The following is an 18,485-nucleotide window of genomic DNA, read 5'->3' as shown; positions in this document are numbered from 1 at the left end:
ATTGGATTATTTGACTTGAGTTGAAAAAAAAAATTTAATTCAATAAATTGTTCAATTATCATCAAAGTCTAATATGATAATTATTTTTAGATTTGTATGGTGGCTTCCCGCGTTACCTTTCATGTTGTCAATCTTCATCTACGACGAAACGAGACGATTCTACCTCCGTCGGAATCCAGGCGGATGGCTGGAGCAAGAAACTTACTATTAAACAGTTACGTACAGCGAGATGCATACCCACGCGGAAATACATAAAGCTAAAGGAAGATTCAAAAACTACTCACATATACACATGTTATACACAGGGCGTGCTATTAAATCGATCCATATTATCATGAAAAAGGCTGGAAATGTGCTTCGTTGGCTAAACCATGTGGCTCAAGGAGATTATTCCAAGAAAGAGCAAAATCGAAATAAAAAAGAACATTATCCAATCGTTATCCTTGTGCACTGGATAGGAAAAGTGGTTAAAGATGGTAAACATTTGGAATCCAACGAACCGAATACGGACGGTTCGTCGAATTCGTTTTCCGACATGCTCCAACGAATGTTCACTTACACGTGACAGGACTATTTAGTAGTATTAACGGGAGAATGTGCGCCGTCTTGAAAGTGTTCTGCTGAGCCATGATGATAAAATAAAGCACTTGTGGGTTCCAATAACATGGGAACGTGGATATGAGTCACTGCCCTATATATGTATTGGTTGTACGAGCGTAAACATTTGGGAATCTACAAGGATAGCCGGGGATTATGCTAATGATGCGAATATCCAGCCTGGAATGAAGAAAAACGACCAATAAAAAAGCGATAGTGTTATTAGATTATTGGATGGGCTTTGCATGATCAAAAAAAATAGCGTCGGGTGAGACGGGCCTAAAACAAAAAATAAATGGTAGATTGTAGATGGAATATAAAAAAAAAAAAATAACAAATTTTAAATTTAAAAAGAAATTTTATTGAACAATAATAAACGTGCGGGGGTAAGCTGACCGTGGTATGTTAATATTAAAAATTTCATTAAATATAATAAATTATTTATAATTGAAGTGTGCATTAAAAAAGTGTGTAGGACACACTTTCAACGATATTTATTTGTCGTGTGGCATGCTTCATTTTAGTTGAAAAATTCGAAAAAATTCATTCAATTCGAATATTCAAATGTTAAATTTGATGAAATAAAGAAAAAATAATACGTTGATTTTAAAGGATTAATAAAAAAAAAGAAAAAATGAAAATATTATATTAATAATCGATTAAAAACAAAATGCGGAATCCGCAGAAAGAGAGAAATATATTGATTAAATAATAATGTAGATGTCTTGTGATACCGGGGATTATTCCGATAAAAAAGATCTGTTCATTAGCGATTTATTATTTTCAAAAATCATTAACTTGTTAATAAATTGGCATGATCTAGAAATTCTCATGTGAAAATAACAATTATCTGACTAAATAAATAAAAAATAGTATTCATTGTATATATAAAACATTATCAACAACAAATAAATTATAATTTCAAATACGCAGGATATATAAATATATAAATAAATTTATATATATATAAATATATAGAAGTCGTATGACACCGCAATTCTTTATAGTAAGTTTTATTGTTTAATAATTTATGAAATAAAAAAAAAAAGAGGGAAATTTGTTAAAAAAAATCAGTATGCTAGATCGGCACGCCCTAGATAAAAGAAATAAAAGTTAATTAAAAAGTATTGAATTAAAAATAAATAAATAAAAGAAATTTGAAAATAAAAATCGCGTATTCATTATTTGCATGTAGCATCGTCTGATTTTGAATATTAGCTACAATCAGATCGCCTTACGTTATTCTGTAGATTTTATTCGAGATCGTTAATAAAAATGGAAAAAGAGGGTCGGCATAACGAAGTAGCGATAGAAAAAATAACAACAATTTAAACAAAAAAAAATCATTGATAAAAGTGTGCTCGTTTAATAACTGTGAGCTATTGAATTTCTTAATTAGTCATTGTAATAAATACAAATTTAAAGCAAGAAAAATCTCTAAGTTGATGATATAGTTGAGTGAGAAAAGTAGAAAGATAGAGACAGAGTGAGTTGAATGAATAATGAAAAATGATGAGCCAAGTTTCTTGATGAAGAATTAATAAGCGAAAAGGGCCATAGACTTGTTTTGAGATTACAAAAATTATATAGTACACGCGATGATTGTAGATTGTAGATTATACACAGTAAAGGAAAAAATAACAAAAAAAAAAAAACGAAATTACGAGCTAGGAATGGAAGTAATGCATTCTCACGTAGATGACAAACAAAAAATAAATAATAATTATAATTATAATTATGAAAAAAAAAAAAAAATAAATAATCAAGTAAATATATAAAAAGCATTCATTCTCTTAGGTTTTTTTCATAGTTTTAATGCCAAGCGGGAAAGCTCGCTTTAAACTTATTGCCCCGGTACGCTCTGAACGCCCTGTTATCAACCGATTACATGATGATTTAGCAAACAAAAAGTTACTGTCAGAAAATTTTGATTAATTAAACCAGCGAACCCTTCGACACAAAGTGACTTAAAAACCTGCCACGTATGACCCTCTCACTCACAGAATGTTCGAGAATATTATCAATTAAAACAGAATAATAATTAAAATGTCACAGGGGCGCGAAATACTCAAGATGATGGAGATGGTGAAAAGCAGCACACCCCGGCTCCGGTTAGGTCCTGAATAAATGCCTAAAGTGTTCATTATTGAGAGTCATTAGTACACTTGTTAATTACATTCATGTAACTTTAATAAACACAACATAAAAAATTTAAAAAAATAACACAAGACATTTACACTTAACAAGCACAATGAAATGATTTTTAAAGTAAGAAAAACTGTTGGAGTTTTAAAGTAGCATTTAAAAGCCACGAAAGCCCTAAGAGACTTCCAGTTTTGATGTTTATCTTCCTAAAGAGAATGAAAAGACATGTTAATCATTGAAAATAAATGCAGACTTTTTTGACTTTCCGTATGTTATTCTCGTTAAATTGGTCATTAAGGCCTGCGTGGATTTAATGAAAAAAAAAAAACAAGAATTAAAACAAATTAATTAGGAAGATATAACTCATAATTAAACACTTATAGAAACAAAGTGAGTAGATGATTAAAAGCGTCGGGTATGTCGGTAATAAATTTCTATACGTGCTGAAAGCTTATCATGCTAATTGATGTCATGGCACGTATGAAACTCACTGTACGATAAGAAACGATGAAAAAAATCTTGTGAGAATGTAAATGATAATGAATTATAAAAGAAATAAGAAAAAATGATGTTAAAACGGTTGTCAACAGGGTGTTCCGTGCCGGGGGGACGTAGGAGCCCAAGAAAAAAAAAAACTGATAAAATAAAAAAAATGCTTTGCCGTCGTGCGCCGCCTCACTTTAGGCTAAATAATTTAAATATTAACGATAATATAATAATTATGATAATACAATACATGTTATAAAATAAGATATTACTAGATGTAATTATTATACATGGTTAGTCTAGATCGTGTTGTTGAAGAAAAAAGTATGTATAAGCAAAAAAAAAAAAAAATAAATAAAAGAAATGGAGCGAACAAAATATATAACATAAAAAAGTAATGGAATAGGATTCGGTCTAAGACCAAAATCCGCAGCGGAATGAGTACGTACGAGTCACGATTCATTTTTTTTTAAAAAAAAACCACATAACTTTATAAACCTAACCTAAAATTCATAATTTTAATTAATGATAATTTTAATTCTGTATTATGTGTAATTCTCAATAATATGTATATTTTATAATTTGCATTCGTTTTTTCATCGCAATAACAATCGACAACGTTATCGTGATGAATGTTTTTTATGAAAAAGAGTGCGAGAGATAATAAATTAATGTATAATTGAGAATATTGAGAGAATCAAATATGTGTGATTGTTGAATTAAAATCCAATTTTGCATGATTATTCATTTTTAAAAATCGTAATAACATTTATAAATATTAATCCAATAATTAATGAATTTTCTTCTTATTATATTGTCGTATAACAATAATTAAGAAAGAGGAAGTTGATGAGTAAAATAAAATGAGAAAAAGAAAAATGAACAAGTCATTTGCACAGACTCAGTCCGCTATGCGTGATAGAATCATTGAAAGATTTAAATAAATAAATAATGTTTTATTAAATTGTAAATATTTTAAATAATAGACGACGGACATTAAAAATTGTGCGTGATTGGGGACCCACTAGGGCCGGTTCTTGATTTAATCGGTCCGACCCTCGCATTATTGCGGGTCCTTTGCTCTTTTTTGCAATTTTCGTTTTGCTTTACACGTGAATGTACATCACTCTACTCACACAATCCTATTTAAAAACAACACTTGTATGCAACATTCAACTCATGAGCTTCAATAATTGGCCCAGATGCTGACTTCACAAAGTAACTAATTAAAGGTTACCTAGAACACAAATCACGATTAATAAATAAAGAAATTATTGAATCAATTAAATAAAGCAAGTTACGTGAGTTAGAAAACACGTACACGCATACAATACACAGCAATTGATGATATAAAAAAAAGGAATACGTGCTCACTGCTCTACTCTATCTGTAATATCTTTCTGATTGACAATTTCTTTCGTATTCTTATTGATAAGTTTTCGTTTTCACACATAAAAATATATTAAGGATACGAAAGACATTGTCCAACCCAAGTGTCATTACTTTTGATGTTAAATAAAAAATACATAATTAATAAAAGTTGTCATTCTTGTTGTATTAAATGTATCCTTTTTATTTCATAGACTTTTACTATCAATAAAAGAACTATAAAAAATTAATTTGAGTTATTTCTTTTAATTTAGTTTATTTGATAAATAATCATGGAATTGTTTTTATTTTGTATTTGATGACGGTTGTGGATGACGATAATTTTGTTCAACACTTTCCATGGAAGATTCCCAAAATTTGACTTTCGAATTCGAGAATATACAAGTCACGCCACCTAGGAGCAATTAGAAGTAAAACTGAAAATGACCAAGCTCTGAAGGTATATGCTCAACTTCTATGCTAATGATGCTACGGGGTTGATCGAGGGCTCATATGCGAGATCAGGACCTGAGTAAAAAAATCGATCCCCCCTATAGGATATCCCCGTCAAAAATGCCGTATCTCGCTTAGTTTTCGAGTTATGAGCGTTTAAAGGTTTTCTTATGTTTTGCTTCAGCATAACTTTGATTTCTACTAATAACTCATAATCTATGAGACTTACATAGACTATAAGGATATCAATGGATCCGTGAGAGTGAGAGCTTTCGATTGCACTCCTCAAAATTATGATCCGAGCATAATTTATGCTAAAATTGGAGCTAGTTAGAATTCATTCGATTTTGAGCAATCATGGAGTACTTTGAAAAGAGATCAAGAAAGACCAAGCTCTGAAGGTATATGCTCAACTTCTATGCTAATGATGCTACGGGGTTGATCGAGGGCTCATATGCGAGATCAGGACCTGAGTAAAAAAATCGATCCCCCCTATAGGATATCCCCGTCAAAAATGCCGTATCTCGCTTAGTTTTCGAGTTATGAGCGTTTAAAGGTTTTCTTATGTTTTGCTTCAGCATAACTTTGATTTCTACTAATAACTCATAATCTATGAGACTTACATAGACTATAAGGATATCAATGGATCCGTGAGAGTGAGAGCTTTCGATTGCACTCCTCAAAATTATGATCCGAGCATAATTTATGCTAAAATTGGAGCTAGTTAGAATTCATTCGATTTTGAGCAATCATGGAGTACTTTGAAAAGAGATCAAGAAAGACCAAGCTCTGAAGGTATATGCTCAACTTCTATGCTAATGATGCTACAGGGTTGATCAAGGGTTCATATGAAAGATCAGGACCTGAGTAAAAAAATCGATCCCCCCTATAGGATATCCCCGTCAAAAATGCCGTATCTCGCTTAGTTTCCGAGTTATGAGCGTTTAAAGGTTTTCTTATGTTTTGCTTCAGCATAACTTCAATTTCTGCTAATAACTCATGATTTATGGGACGTACATAGACAAGGAGCATATCAATGGATTCCTGAGAGTGAGAGCTATCGATTGCACTCCTCAAAATTATGATCCGAGCATAATTTATGCTAAAATTGGAGCTAGTTAGAATTCATTCGATTTTGAGCAATCATGGAGTACTTTGAAAAGAGATCAAGAAAGACCAAGCTCTGAAGGTATATGCTCAACTTCTATGCTAATGATGCTACAGGGTTGATCAAGGGTTCATATGAAAGATCAGGACCTGAGTAAAAAAATCGATCCCCCCTATAGGATATCCCCGTCAAAAATGCCGTATCTCGCTTAGTTTCCGAGTTATGAGCGTTTAAAGGTTTTCTTATGTTTTGCTTCAGCATAACTTCAATTTCTGCTAATAACTCATGATTTATGGGACGTACATAGACAAGGAGCATATCAATGGATTCCTGAGAGTGAGAGCTATCGATTGCACCCCTCAAAATTATGATCCGAGCGTAATTTATGCTAAAATTCGAGTTGATATAAATTTACTCGACTTTAGGGGTTAAGAAATGGATTTCGAAGATTCTTGATATGACGCCGTATGTATCTGTGTGATGTACTCAGCCACTTTTAGTTTGACGAATTATTTTTTTTTTCGCTAAAAAATATGGTGTCATATTAATAATCTCCGAAATCTATTTCCTAACCCCTAAAATAAAATAAAATTCAAACCAGCTTTAATTTTAGCATAAATTATGCTCGGATCATAATTTCAGGAGTGCAATCGAAAGCTCTCACTCTCACGAATTTATTGATATGCTCATTGTCTATGTAAGTCTTATAGATCATGAGTTATTAGCAGAAATCAAAGTTATGCTCAAGCAAAACATAAGAAAACCTTTAAACGCTTATAACTCGGAAACTAAGCGAGATACGGCATTTTTGACGGGGATATCCTATAGGGGGGATCGATTTTTTTACTCAGGTCCTGATCTCTCATATGAGCCCTCGATCAACCCCGTAGCATCATTAGCATAGAAGTTGAGCATATACCTTCAGAGCTTGGTCTTTCTTGATCTCTTTTCAAAGTACTCCATGATTGCTCAAAATCGAATGAAATTCAAACTAGCTCCAATTTTAGCATAAATTATGCTCGGATCATAATTTTGAGGAGTGCAATCGATAGCTCTCACTCTCACGAATCCATTGATATGCTCATTGTCTATGTAAGTCTTATAGATCATGAGTTATTAGCAGAAATTGAAGTTATGCTGAAGCAAAACATAAGAAAACCTTTAAACGCTCATAACTCGAAAACTAAGCGAGATACGGCATTTTTGACGGGGATATCCTATAGGGGGGATCGATTTTTTTACTTAGGTCCTGATCTTTCATATGAGTCCTCGATCAACCCCGTAGCATCATTTGCATAGAAGTTATGATTATTCCTATTAGGTATTGCTTATTTTTGCAAATATCTCTTGATCTATACAACCCATCTCTCTAAAAAAAAACAGTTATTTTCTTGGAACCATCTTATCAACTTCTTGTCGATGATGCTCATAATTTTATGATTCACGCATAAATCATAATTTAAAATTTTTTTTGCGGTTCAGCTGAATTCAAACTTCAAGTAAAATTTCCGTCTTCAATATCAGTAACATCATTGTGTCTAATTAATAATTATCATTTACACTTTATACCTTTCAGATTGTAATAAATTATATGGAAATCATAATTTTTCATTTCAACAAAACCATGTTATATCAACTGAGTCATGACCTTGGTTCATGTAAGTTATTCTAGGTTTTTTTTAGGGTCAGATGGCGACACCTCCTCGAGAAAAATTATCCTTGTTGCATGGGCTCTCTCAGTCTTGTTTCTGGTATTGAAAATACCAATTCGTAGGTTATCCTGATAAAAACATACATTAATTTTTAATTAATTCAATCGATTTGTTGTATAAGCGTTGTGTAAATCTATTACAAAGTGGAGATTGAAGCCAAAAAATCGTTTCGTTCTAAAGATGAAGATTCAGTAAGTTATCGAATATATTTTTTTAAAAAATCTATGACGATTATTTACATTTTGATGTATGTAATTTTTTATGCTGTCTTGAAAAATAAAATAATTTAATTAATAATCGATTTAAAAATTTTTTTTTAGCAACGTATTCGTGAAGAATTGAAACATATGAGTTTTGAAGATCTTCAAAAAATGAGAGAAAAATTAGGATCTAAAGTATACAATGCGACACTATTTGGTAAAAATAATAAAGTGAAAAAACGAGAATTCAATAAACTTGATAGAGATAAACCTTTAGAAGTTTCTGCTAAAAGAAGAGTTCCAAGATTGATGCAAGTTGTGCCTGTAAAGAAACCAGTAGCACGAGATCCACGATTTGATAGACTTTGTGGTGAATATAATGAAAGAGCATTCAAAAAGGATTATGGTTTTTTGGATGAAGTAAAGAAGAATGATTTAAAGACGTTGAGGAAGGAATTACAAAAAGCGGATGATCCTGAAACAATAAAGAAAATTAAATATTTAATTCAGAGGTTAGAAAATCAATTAAGAGAAACTGATAGGAAAATGAAAAAACAGCAAACAGAGAAAATGGAAAAGCAGGAAATTTTAGAAGCAATAAAGAAAGGAGAGAAGCCACATTTCAAGAAGAAATGTAAGTTTACTGAATTTTTTCTCATATTATTCAAAGTCCTCATGTTTTTTAATACCTTTACGTTCTTTCTTTTTCTCTTGCAGCTGAAAAGAAAATCCTCGACCTCGTCGCTCAATATGAAGAATTGAAAGAGTCTGGTAAATTGAAGAAACACATCCAAAGGTTAAGGAAGAAAAAGATGATTAAAGACAGAAAGAAAATGGCAAAATCTGATGCAATTGATGATTGAACTTAGTAAATATTTTTCTGTATAATAATGTATGTATAATTAACTCTTCATTAGCAATTTATATTATCAAAAATATCTATTAAAACTATTTACATAATTTTTCCTTGTTGGAAAAAATATTCTATACAATTTTATATAAATTTAGTACAAAAGAAAATTGCTAGTGAAAGGTTTGATGTAATTATATTAAACCAAACAGATATTTTTAATAAAAATTGTATAGTTTAACAAAATGGTTGTTTAATTTATAAAAATTGTAATTTAGATAATAATTTAAAATGCGATATATATTTTATCATTTAATGATAAAAGCCATGAACTTGAATCAGTGGCGCTATCACTTGGCTGTGGCTTCTATTACATCTACGATCCTTCAAGATACCTCTTGGAGAGTGAGAGTATACGTCTGTTGCTTAGAAAGTTCAAGAAAACTTGATTCCGTCAGCAAGTTTATCGGTATCCGTTGAAAACGCCTACGTATAAATTCGATAAGCGTTAAAAATGTATCTTTGATTTTTAGAGATTACTTTTATAGCCTATATTGCCCTGAAACATATAACAAAAATGTCTGTGAACTTAACAAAGAATAATGACTCCCTCGTGGCTGCCTGGAAAAGTGTAGTTGACGACAAATCTCCAGTGAACTGGTAAGAATGAATTTTCTGCCTTATTAATTAATTAGATCACCGCGTTATCTTACTTCTTATATTTTTTTTTTAAGTCTTACACTTGAATATTTATCTCATTTAATCAATTCCAGGGCGGTTTTTGGATATGAAGATCAAACAAATAATCTAAAAGTTGTAGGAACAGGAGACAAAGGACTTCAACAGATGATTGATGAATTAAATAGCGGGGAAATAATGTACGCTTTTTGTAGAGTAATGGACACAAAAACGAGCCTACCAAAATGTTTATTAATAAATTGGCAAGGTGATGGAGCACCGATTGTGAGAAAAGGAACATGCGCTAATCACATAAGAGATATTGAAAGACTTTTAAAAGGTGCTCATATAACAATTAATGCTAGATCAGAAGATGATGTAGAAGTAGATATCATAATGGAACAATTGGCTAAAGCAACAGGATCTGCATATAAATTTCGAGAACCTCGTGGGAAGGATGTGGGTAATTCAGGTCCGGTGGGAACGACTTACAAGCGCGTGATTCCTGAGCAGGAAATTAATGCAGTAGAGCGTGATGAATTCTGGCAGAGGGAAGAAATGGAAGAAAAAGCCCGAGTGGCTGAAGAAAGATTACGATTAGAAAAAGAACGTCAGAGACTTGAGTTGGAAACCAGGGATCGTGAAGAGAAACAAAGTAAGTTAAGAGAACAACAGCAGGCAGCTGATAAAGCTGCATTGAATCAACGTGAACAAATTAAATCAGAACAACGTGCCCAAGAGATAAAGAATTTGAGAAATCAACAAATAGCTACTCAAAATGGCAGTGATTCTGAGGACGAGCGCAAGTCGAGAAGCGATGAATTGCGCCGACAAAGAAGTAAAGAGGCGCAGCAATTGATTGCTCAGAGGACAATCAATGCGCGTGCGATTTTTGAACAAAATTCTGCTGCTGGTCAAATGAAAACAACATTTGGAAATCAATCTATGCCAAGATCAATTGTCAAAGAGCAAATAGCAAAAGTCAATAATGAAAAGGTTGTCAACAGTACACCTAAAGAACCTGTCAAAACTGTTGAACCACCACTGCCAATAGTTGAGCCTGTTAAAGAAATCCCTCCACCTCCAGAACCAGTACCAGAGGTTCGAGAGGCTCCAGTGAATGTTAATAATGGAAAAGAGTTAACTCAAGAAGCTGAAGTTGTTGAAAATAATGTTGAAACTGAACTATACAATCAGTTAAGCAATGATGAACCTTATTTATACTTTGATCCTAACAATCAAGGAATGAAAGCTAGAGCTTTATATGATTATCAAGCCGCTGATGACACAGAGATTACTTTTGATCCTGGTGATATTATCACTCATATCGATGCTATTGATGAAGGCTGGTGGCAAGGACTTGGACCTGATGGAACTTATGGTCTCTTTCCGGCCAATTATGTTGAAGTTATTGAGTATGCTTCCACATGAAGTTAATTGGATGAAACGGAGTTTAATTGTTGACTGATTTTTATTCTACAAGTTTATTAATTCATTGGATAATTAATTAGAGAACTTAATGAATTTCGTATTATGAAGAATTATTGAGTATTAAAAATTAGTGTTTAAAAACTTCTTTCATAATTGGAGCCAGAATGAACAATTGTCAGATTTTAAAAATAGTGCAATAATGGAATTGGAGCAATTTCCGTAAGATAATGAGAATTTGTCACTTGGTTATCTAAAAGAACTGTTGATTTTTTAATTCTCATGAATCATTCGTACTTAAATGGACGCTGTCATACATAAGTTAAATCTAATTTACTTTAATTGATTTCAATTAAATTAAAATAATGCTCCAAAATTGTTTTCAGAATTTTTAAAAATATTTTCATACATGTTTTATTAGTTTATTATTTTCTTTTTTTTAAATGGTAGATTATTTGATTTTTATAATTAGCTTAGACTTTTTTATACCCTTTGAATAATTATTCTAATCGCACGATGCATCAAAATGGTTCTAGTCCAGGTCAAGGTGATGTATTTAAGCAATTAATCTGATTCATACTACACTTGAGATTGTTGTATTTTGTATGAAAGATGACAAATTATAAAGATGAATAAGAATACTATTACAAGATTGATAAAGTAATAAAATGAAAAACCTAATTATCAACTAAATGTGAAAACAATGTTGAATAATAGTAGAAAAATGGAGTAAGCATTTTTTTTTTAAGATCAAATAGAAATGACTTTTTAAACATCTAATTGTATTAATTATTAAAATACTGAATCGAACAAATAGCGATCAAATCTGCTAAAAAAAAAAACGTTATATAAATATACATGAAATTTATTATGTACTTTAATAAATCATCTGTCAGAGACATGATGTTTTTTTATTAATTAATTATAATAAATAAAAGATTAAAATAAACTAAAAAAAATCATTGAATCTTTTTTTCTTTCTATTAAGTTTGTTTTCAAATTAAATATTGAATAATTGTCCGATATAATAATTGCGTTAATAATATTTGAAATTTTTCGTAGAAAATTCATAATTTTATTTCGCTAATTTATCAGGAAAAAAATAACATGACAATCTTAAGAGTAAATAAATTTATTACAAGATTATCTTCTATAATTAGCTTCATTTCCATTGCCTCCCGCTGAATTCGCATGACTTAAAAATGCTAAATGACCTTTCGGACATTTATTGGCATAATGGCCTTTAGTTCCACATTTATAACACGTTACTTCTTCTAATGGTTTCTGAGGTCCTCGTGGAGGTGGACCATTGTGCATATTCATATGATGATATGGCTGATGAGGACCACCACTTTCAATTTCTTGCCGCACTTGTGCTTCTCTCACATCAGGAGGCATCTTGTTGCAATAGATTGCTTTGTGTCCACCTTCTCCACAGAAGTGACAGGTAATCATCACTTTTTTGCCCTCCTTTGGCTGCATGTCTTGAACAGCAGGTAGTTCAAATCTTGGACTGTAAAATAATATTCTATTATATTCTTTGTTTCAACGTATTTCAATTATTTATCAATCTAATTGTCTTTTGTTTATATAAAATTAAGATTTGAATGTAAAATTCAGAAGTTTAAAATAATTCTTAAAGGACTCCAAAATTTTGTTCATGTTTACATTCAGAAGTTTGGAGTTAGTAAAGCAATAAAGAATTCATTTCAAAGGCAAACAAAGTCTTCGTGAAATTAAAGAGAACTTGGCAACAAAATACTTACTGCATAAATTTACAATTAGGACCTTCAGGACAAAATCCAGCTAAATAAGCCATACAAAGAACTCTTCTGACATGACGATGTCGACAAAGTGGGCCATGTCTACAGAATCCTCGATCATACCAAGGACAATCTCTAACTTTTGTTTCAGGATCGATGTGTAGAAAAGGGCATTCTTTATTGTGACATGCATCTATGGATAAAAATAAAAAAATAATTAAAAGTCAAGATGATTATTCGAAGAGTTAAAAATTTTTATGAAAATAAAATACTCACTAAATCTTGAATAAAAATAACATTCCGGCATTTTCGTCATATCATACTCATGAAGAAATTCACATTGGTCTCCTTTTTTACAAAGTCCTCTGAGCCAATGTTTACATACAATAGTTCGATCACCTCGAACATGTCTGAATGGGCACGAAGGACCTTTGGTACATGAACCACTTGGATAAAATTGGCAAACAGCCGCAATTGATTCTGAAAAAACAATCACAAGTCACAATAAAGTATGTTTATATAAAAGATAACCTAGAAATTCAAATAACTCACTGTCCATGCCGGTAAAAGGTAACGGGAGAGCGCCATATTGTTCATCTAAAGCAATTTCAATGTCAAATTTCATTTCATCGACATTCGCTACTAAATACTCCATTATTTAATTGATGTCACAACAAACAGAATTTATTTACAATTATTTATCATAACTAAGTGTCAAATTTTACAAATAACTCGACGCCATTTTTACTCTCTCGTGGTGCTGCCATCTTTCAAAGCCGGTCATTATCTTTAACTGTCCCCTAGCGGAAATAAAAGTAAACTCGAGTAATATTCATCGGCTGGTATTAAAATTATTTAGGAGGTAAAACAAATTTTTATGATTATGATTACACTGTCGTTGCGTTCAATGCCGTCATTACGTAGCCGTATTCACAGTATATAAGAGACAGGTGCCGATCTGGTGACGGTAGTCTCTCACATACGTTTACAGATTACTGTTGATTGTCGCCAACGCGTATCGTTAATGCTAGTGAGGACTTGAGTTGAATTAAATATTCGACATTAGACTAAAAACAATAGAAGAATAACAATAATAAAATATTTAACATTTAATCAACCTAAAAATCAAGTTAGTTGATTACATTTAATGATAAATTGTATATTTTAAATTGAAGTGAAACACCGGTCAAAAGATAGGGTGTGACTTCATCATATTTGCACGAGGGAAGTCAGGAAGTAAGAGGGAAGAAAGAGTAAGGAGAGAAATTTTTGCCAACTCGCCGCGCCCGAACCGTTAGAAAAAATTCAACACTCCGTTACGCCTTCTCATATTTTTTCACAGCATCAATAAACGTTGAGAAAAATATTCAACATACGTGCGAATACCGGTGAACAACTCAGGACAAATATCTCCAAGCTTCTGTGAAGTTGAAAACGCACAAGGCAGACAAAATTAGCCTACAAAAAGAAAAGGAAGACAATTCACGTTGACTAAAGCCGGCAAAAAATTTATCTATTAATATTATTACAAAGCAATAATTAATTTGTTGTTAAGACTTTTTTAATCGTCATTTCATATATTGTTGAGTCAAGTGAGAAAAAAAACAACGAAGGCTTCAGTCAGTATCGACAGATATTTGTCAGATTTTCTAAGCAACGAAGGAGACTAGTCAACGGTATGTCGGCCATGCGCTCTCGTTTAACTTGAACAATTATTAGTTATACATAAAACGTGACTGCTATAAATTTGCTGACAGTGTTTTGTAATCAAGAATATCAATGAATGTTTGAATAACTGTAACTAAAGTAACTAAATCATTGACTTTTGACGAGAATATTTTTCTATATAATTATCACAATCATGTCGTGTGAATAGTTTTGCAATAGTTTCTTTTTTTTTTTCGTTTTTAAAATCACATTGTGTCTTATCAGTTTTTTGCACAATGTATTCGATAGGAATCGTTGTACTTTTTTCACCAAGTCATTACTTTTTCTGTCAAAATGATACTTTTTCACAATTAAACTGTAATTAGGTGAGTTAATTTCTATCCGAGTAGAAAACTCAGATTACGAAAGAATTTTGTAGCTGGAAAATATGACTTTCAATCGATTAATTCTAAACAAAAAAGAAACAAATTAATGAAATTTTTTTTTTCTTTTATAAAAAAGTGATGTTTTTAATTTGTCATCATGATTATTAAAACACAGAGTTTTTTTTTTATCTACCTAAAACTTTATTTTCTACAAACTTCTCCATGATTGTGATTACATAAATCAATAATTACTATCTATTTCAATCTAGAAATAGAATTAATTTTTATCTCTTTTTATTATTTATTAAAAAAAAACTAATTTAATGATAATATGCCAGACATGATTAATAATTCGATAAAATTCCTTCATTTACACATGACAATAACAATCGGAATCCTCATTTATTTGAAAACAAAATTTTGTAAGTGAAAATGTGAACTTTAGAACTTCTAAGATATAATTTCTGTTATCAGATTTTATCTAAGACTCAGGCAATTAATACTAATAATCATTTCACTATCACTAATATTACTTTTATCATAATAGTCAGAGGTTAAATATTTTTGATAAATTTTCAGGTTTTAAATCAGCATAAATAATACATACAAGATGTTACAACTTTCTCCAGCCTACATGGAACGATTCCAGCCCAACTATTCGTATATGTTTGAATTTGAAGAAAAATTTATGCATCAAAAAACACGTGACTGGATGGTAGATCATTGGCAAACCTCGGTCTACTCTGGTGCTATTTATGTGGCACTTATATTTTTTGGTCGCCAATGGATGGCTAATAGACCTAAATATGAGTTAAGAGGATTATTAACATTATGGAATCTTGGACTTGCCATTTTTTCAATCATGGGAGTTGTCAGGACTGCTCCAGAATTTTACCATGTGCTTAAAAATTATGGTTTCCATCATAGTGTTTGCGTACCAAGGTATGATATTTATATATTCATCAATTAATTCATAAGCTTTAGGAATTTTCCACAATTACGCTCATGTTAATCATATTATTTTTGGAAACATTTAAAAATGTTGTATTGTTCTTTTTCTATAGAAAGAATTTCTATATACATAAAAAAAAAACTCAGACTTATCAGAATATTAAGTAGACTCAATCAAGACACAATTTATCAGATATAAAAAAAACAAAGTCTAATTTATGAGTATTACTCACTTTATTTGTAATTCAAATGATGCTAAAGACTACTATTTGAATAAAAAAGTTATCTTAAAATAAAATGCAAGTAAAGTATTTATTCGAGAAATGTGTCAGTGAATATTACAATGTATTAATTTACAAAAAAAGTTCATCTTTAGTGTCATGAATTAAATAGATTCATTATTTCTTGTAATAAAAGCAAGCATAATGATTTTTTTTTTGGTCTTACAGCAATCACCTTTATTAACCTGATTTATTATTAATGAATTTTTTATGACAGTTGTCATTAAATTAATTTAATTTATTTCCGGACTAAATTATTCAAAACATATTAATTTATCTTCGAAAGATTGCTTGACAAATTTGGAACTAAATCTTTAGACTTTCACAATAAATTCAAAAACAGTATGATAAAGATCAAAGAGCTACTACCTATGACCTATTGATGATACGGGTATGAGCAGGGTTAAGATTTAAATCATGAAGGAAGCAAATTGAACTGTTTTACACTTAAAACAAGACTTAGCATGCGAATTAAATCAATTAAATTCTACTATGGGTCATTAGGACACGTTTGAATTTCATATTTCGAATGTTTATTGTTTCAGTTTTATGTATAATCGAGTGTCTGGTTTCTGGGTATGGGCGTTTGTCTGGTCAAAACTGCCGGAATTAGGAGACACAATCTTTATTGTTTTACGAAAGCAAAAATTGATCTTCCTACATTGGTATCATCACATGACTGTGCTAATGTACGCCTGGTTTTCGTACACAGAGTATGCAGCAACAGCTCGTTGGTTTGTTTTTGTAAATTACAGTATTCATGCCATGATGTATACTTACTATGCTCTTAAAGCAATGCGTTATTCGCCACCGCAATGGATAGCAATGATGATCACAGCCCTCCAAATTATACAGATGGTTATTGGTGTTACAGTAACTGTCGGTGTTTATATGTACAAGGCCTATAATCGACAAGATTGTCATGTTACAATGCTCAACATACTATTAAGTACATTAATGTACGCCAGTTACTTTGTACTGTTCTCGAAATTTTTCCATGAGGCCTATTTAAGTGATAGAAAACCATCAAAAAGTCTACATAAAGCTGCAGACAGCAGAGTTGATGATGAATATAGTAATGGTAAAGTTAAGAGAAATTAAATTCTGAATGAATGTTTATTAATATCAAATGGACTCTGATAAAAGTATCGGCAAGGAGCCTAGACTGAGATATCATTGCCGTTGAGTGGGAAGAAATAAAAAAAAAAAAAGTCTTCACCAGACATGAAACATGCACTTTTAGCTAAAAACGCACCAAGAAACTTCGTTCAAAGTTCGGAGATTCAGAATATCTAATGATTTTTAGAATATTTCTCGCTCAATGTCATAGCACAAATCATCTTGATGACCGTAAGTGAATGGTAAAGAATAATATCAACGAAAATGATCATTTGGATAAAGATACGTGATATATTTATATTTATTTTAGCTCATAGAGAGTGGAACAAGGCATACGTATTTCGATGTAATCGTCTTTTGAAACCGGTCTCTCATTTATTCTTTTTCTCTTTTTCTTACTCATGTACTAGCTCTCTCAGAGTCGTCGACCATCGATATTTTTCTTAGTTCCGTAACTAAATGTGACTTCACTTTATCTGGTATAACCTACTTCCGTCTACTATCCTGTGACCTCAAGTAATTTACGAAAAAAAAACGCACTTTGCTAAAAGTACATTAGTGTCGTGTTTATTAAATCTTACGTAATTTATGTGTTCAATTGCTAAGTGAAAATAATTCATTTCTACTTACTGATATAAGGAGAAACAATTTTATTCTATTTTATTAATTTAATAAAAATGTGATAAAGTAATCGTACTATGCAATAATTGTGACACATACGTTTTTATTTTATAAATTATATAGCATGTGTCTCAGGTAACTTATTTACTATAATTCCTATTGTAATTTAATAAAATTGTTTCTCCCTGTAAATATCATTATTAATATTATTATATTAAATTGCAAAACATGCAATGATGAGAATTTAATTTACGAAATGGTAAATATAAAAATACCAACTTCCTTTTATTTAATCATAATCTTGATAATATTTTTTATTATTACTTTTTTGAATTATTTTTCCGCTATATACGTACAATAATAAAAACAACAATCATTTCAATGAAAGTAAAAAAGAGAAAAAGAAAAGAATGAAGTTAAAAAAATTGATTAATATAAATTAAGGAAAAATCTGGAGAGAATTTTTGCAATTAAAGAAGCAAAATTTCATATTAAAATACCATTCAATCTCGGTCATCAATTATTAACGCCAGTTTTATTAAATTAAAAAAAAAAAAGTAAAAATTTTTCATGCAAATTATTTAAACGAAAATAAAAAGTGATAGTTAAAAAAAAAGAAATAATAAAGAGAAAGGTAATGAAAGATGTAAATTGTATGGATTGTGAATAATATTAGCTAGTGGAGCCTTGAA

At 30.9% G+C, this 18,485-nt stretch overlaps 5 protein-coding genes across 15 annotated transcripts in view; 4 read left to right on the top strand and 1 right to left on the bottom strand.

The window, feature by feature from the left end:
• Atpalpha (sodium/potassium-transporting ATPase subunit alpha) overlaps positions 1-4,699 on the top strand; it is a 48,326-nt gene extending 43,627 nt beyond the window's left edge. For all 11 annotated transcript variants that reach the window (XM_035084090.1, XM_035084093.1, XM_035084092.1 and 8 more), the window contains one exon: positions 91-4,699. In XM_035084090.1, the coding sequence (XP_034939981.1) occupies positions 91-211 (121 nt within the window). In that variant the 3' untranslated portion in view covers positions 212-4,699. The remainder of the gene's footprint in view (positions 1-90) is intronic.
• A 3,101-nt stretch (positions 4,700-7,800) lies between these two features.
• Positions 7,801-9,135, top strand: LOC118067414 (ribosomal RNA processing protein 36 homolog). The gene is made up of 3 exons (XM_035084117.1): positions 7,801-7,815; positions 8,190-8,703; positions 8,787-9,135. Exons 1-3 carry the CDS (start codon positions 7,801-7,803, stop codon positions 8,930-8,932), a joined length of 675 nt encoding a protein of 224 aa, XP_034940008.1. The 3' UTR covers positions 8,933-9,135.
• A 187-nt stretch (positions 9,136-9,322) lies between these two features.
• Abp1 (Actin binding protein 1) lies at positions 9,323-11,888 on the top strand. The gene is made up of 2 exons (XM_035084060.1): positions 9,323-9,579; positions 9,693-11,888. Exons 1-2 carry the CDS (start codon positions 9,497-9,499, stop codon positions 11,026-11,028), a joined length of 1,419 nt encoding a protein of 472 aa, XP_034939951.1. The 5' UTR covers positions 9,323-9,496; the 3' UTR covers positions 11,029-11,888.
• A 189-nt stretch (positions 11,889-12,077) lies between these two features.
• Clp (Cleavage and polyadenylation specificity factor subunit 4) lies at positions 12,078-13,588 on the bottom strand. Its single transcript, XM_035084062.1, has 4 exons — positions 13,341-13,588; positions 13,065-13,268; positions 12,792-12,981; positions 12,078-12,538 (listed from the first exon to the last, which is right to left on the bottom strand). Exons 1-4 carry the CDS (start codon positions 13,441-13,443, stop codon positions 12,169-12,171), a joined length of 867 nt encoding a protein of 288 aa, XP_034939953.1. The 5' UTR covers positions 13,444-13,588; the 3' UTR covers positions 12,078-12,168.
• A 154-nt stretch (positions 13,589-13,742) lies between these two features.
• Baldspot (elongation of very long chain fatty acids protein baldspot) lies at positions 13,743-17,637 on the top strand. Its single transcript, XM_035084061.1, has 3 exons — positions 13,743-14,464; positions 15,401-15,763; positions 16,599-17,637. Exons 2-3 carry the CDS (start codon positions 15,432-15,434, stop codon positions 17,152-17,154), a joined length of 888 nt encoding a protein of 295 aa, XP_034939952.1. The 5' UTR covers positions 13,743-14,464; positions 15,401-15,431; the 3' UTR covers positions 17,155-17,637.
• The last annotated feature ends 848 nt before the right edge of the window (positions 17,638-18,485 follow it).

The sequence above is a fragment of the Chelonus insularis genome, unplaced genomic scaffold (genome assembly GCF_013357705.1).
Source record: "Chelonus insularis isolate UGA/USDA-ARS -01 unplaced genomic scaffold, ASM1335770v1 contig_383_pilon, whole genome shotgun sequence".
NCBI classification, from domain to species: domain Eukaryota; kingdom Metazoa; phylum Arthropoda; class Insecta; order Hymenoptera; family Braconidae; genus Chelonus; species Chelonus insularis.
This window is presented reverse-complemented; position numbering and strand designations above follow the sequence as displayed.

Coding starts and splice junctions, on each gene's coding strand:
- LOC118067414 (XM_035084117.1), top strand. Junction 8,704..8,786: donor GCCACATTTCAAGAAGAAAT/GTAAGTTTACTG, acceptor TTTCTCTTGCAG/CTGAAAAGAAAATCCTCGAC.
- Abp1 (XM_035084060.1), top strand. CDS start 9,497: ATGTCTGTGAACTTAACAAAGAATAATGACTCCCTCGTGGCTGCCTGG. Junction 9,580..9,692: donor GACAAATCTCCAGTGAACTG/GTAAGAATGAAT, acceptor AATCAATTCCAG/GGCGGTTTTTGGATATGAAG.
- Clp (XM_035084062.1), bottom strand. CDS start 13,443: ATGGAGTATTTAGTAGCGAATGTCGATGAAATGAAATTTGACATTGAA. Junction 13,269..13,340: donor ACCTTTTACCGGCATGGACA/GTGAGTTATTTG, acceptor TTGTTTTTTCAG/AATCAATTGCGGCTGTTTGC. Junction 12,539..12,791: donor CCTAATTGTAAATTTATGCA/GTAAGTATTTTG, acceptor ATTATTTTACAG/TCCAAGATTTGAACTACCTG.
- Baldspot (XM_035084061.1), top strand. CDS start 15,432: ATGTTACAACTTTCTCCAGCCTACATGGAACGATTCCAGCCCAACTAT. Junction 15,764..16,598: donor CATAGTGTTTGCGTACCAAG/GTATGATATTTA, acceptor TTATTGTTTCAG/TTTTATGTATAATCGAGTGT.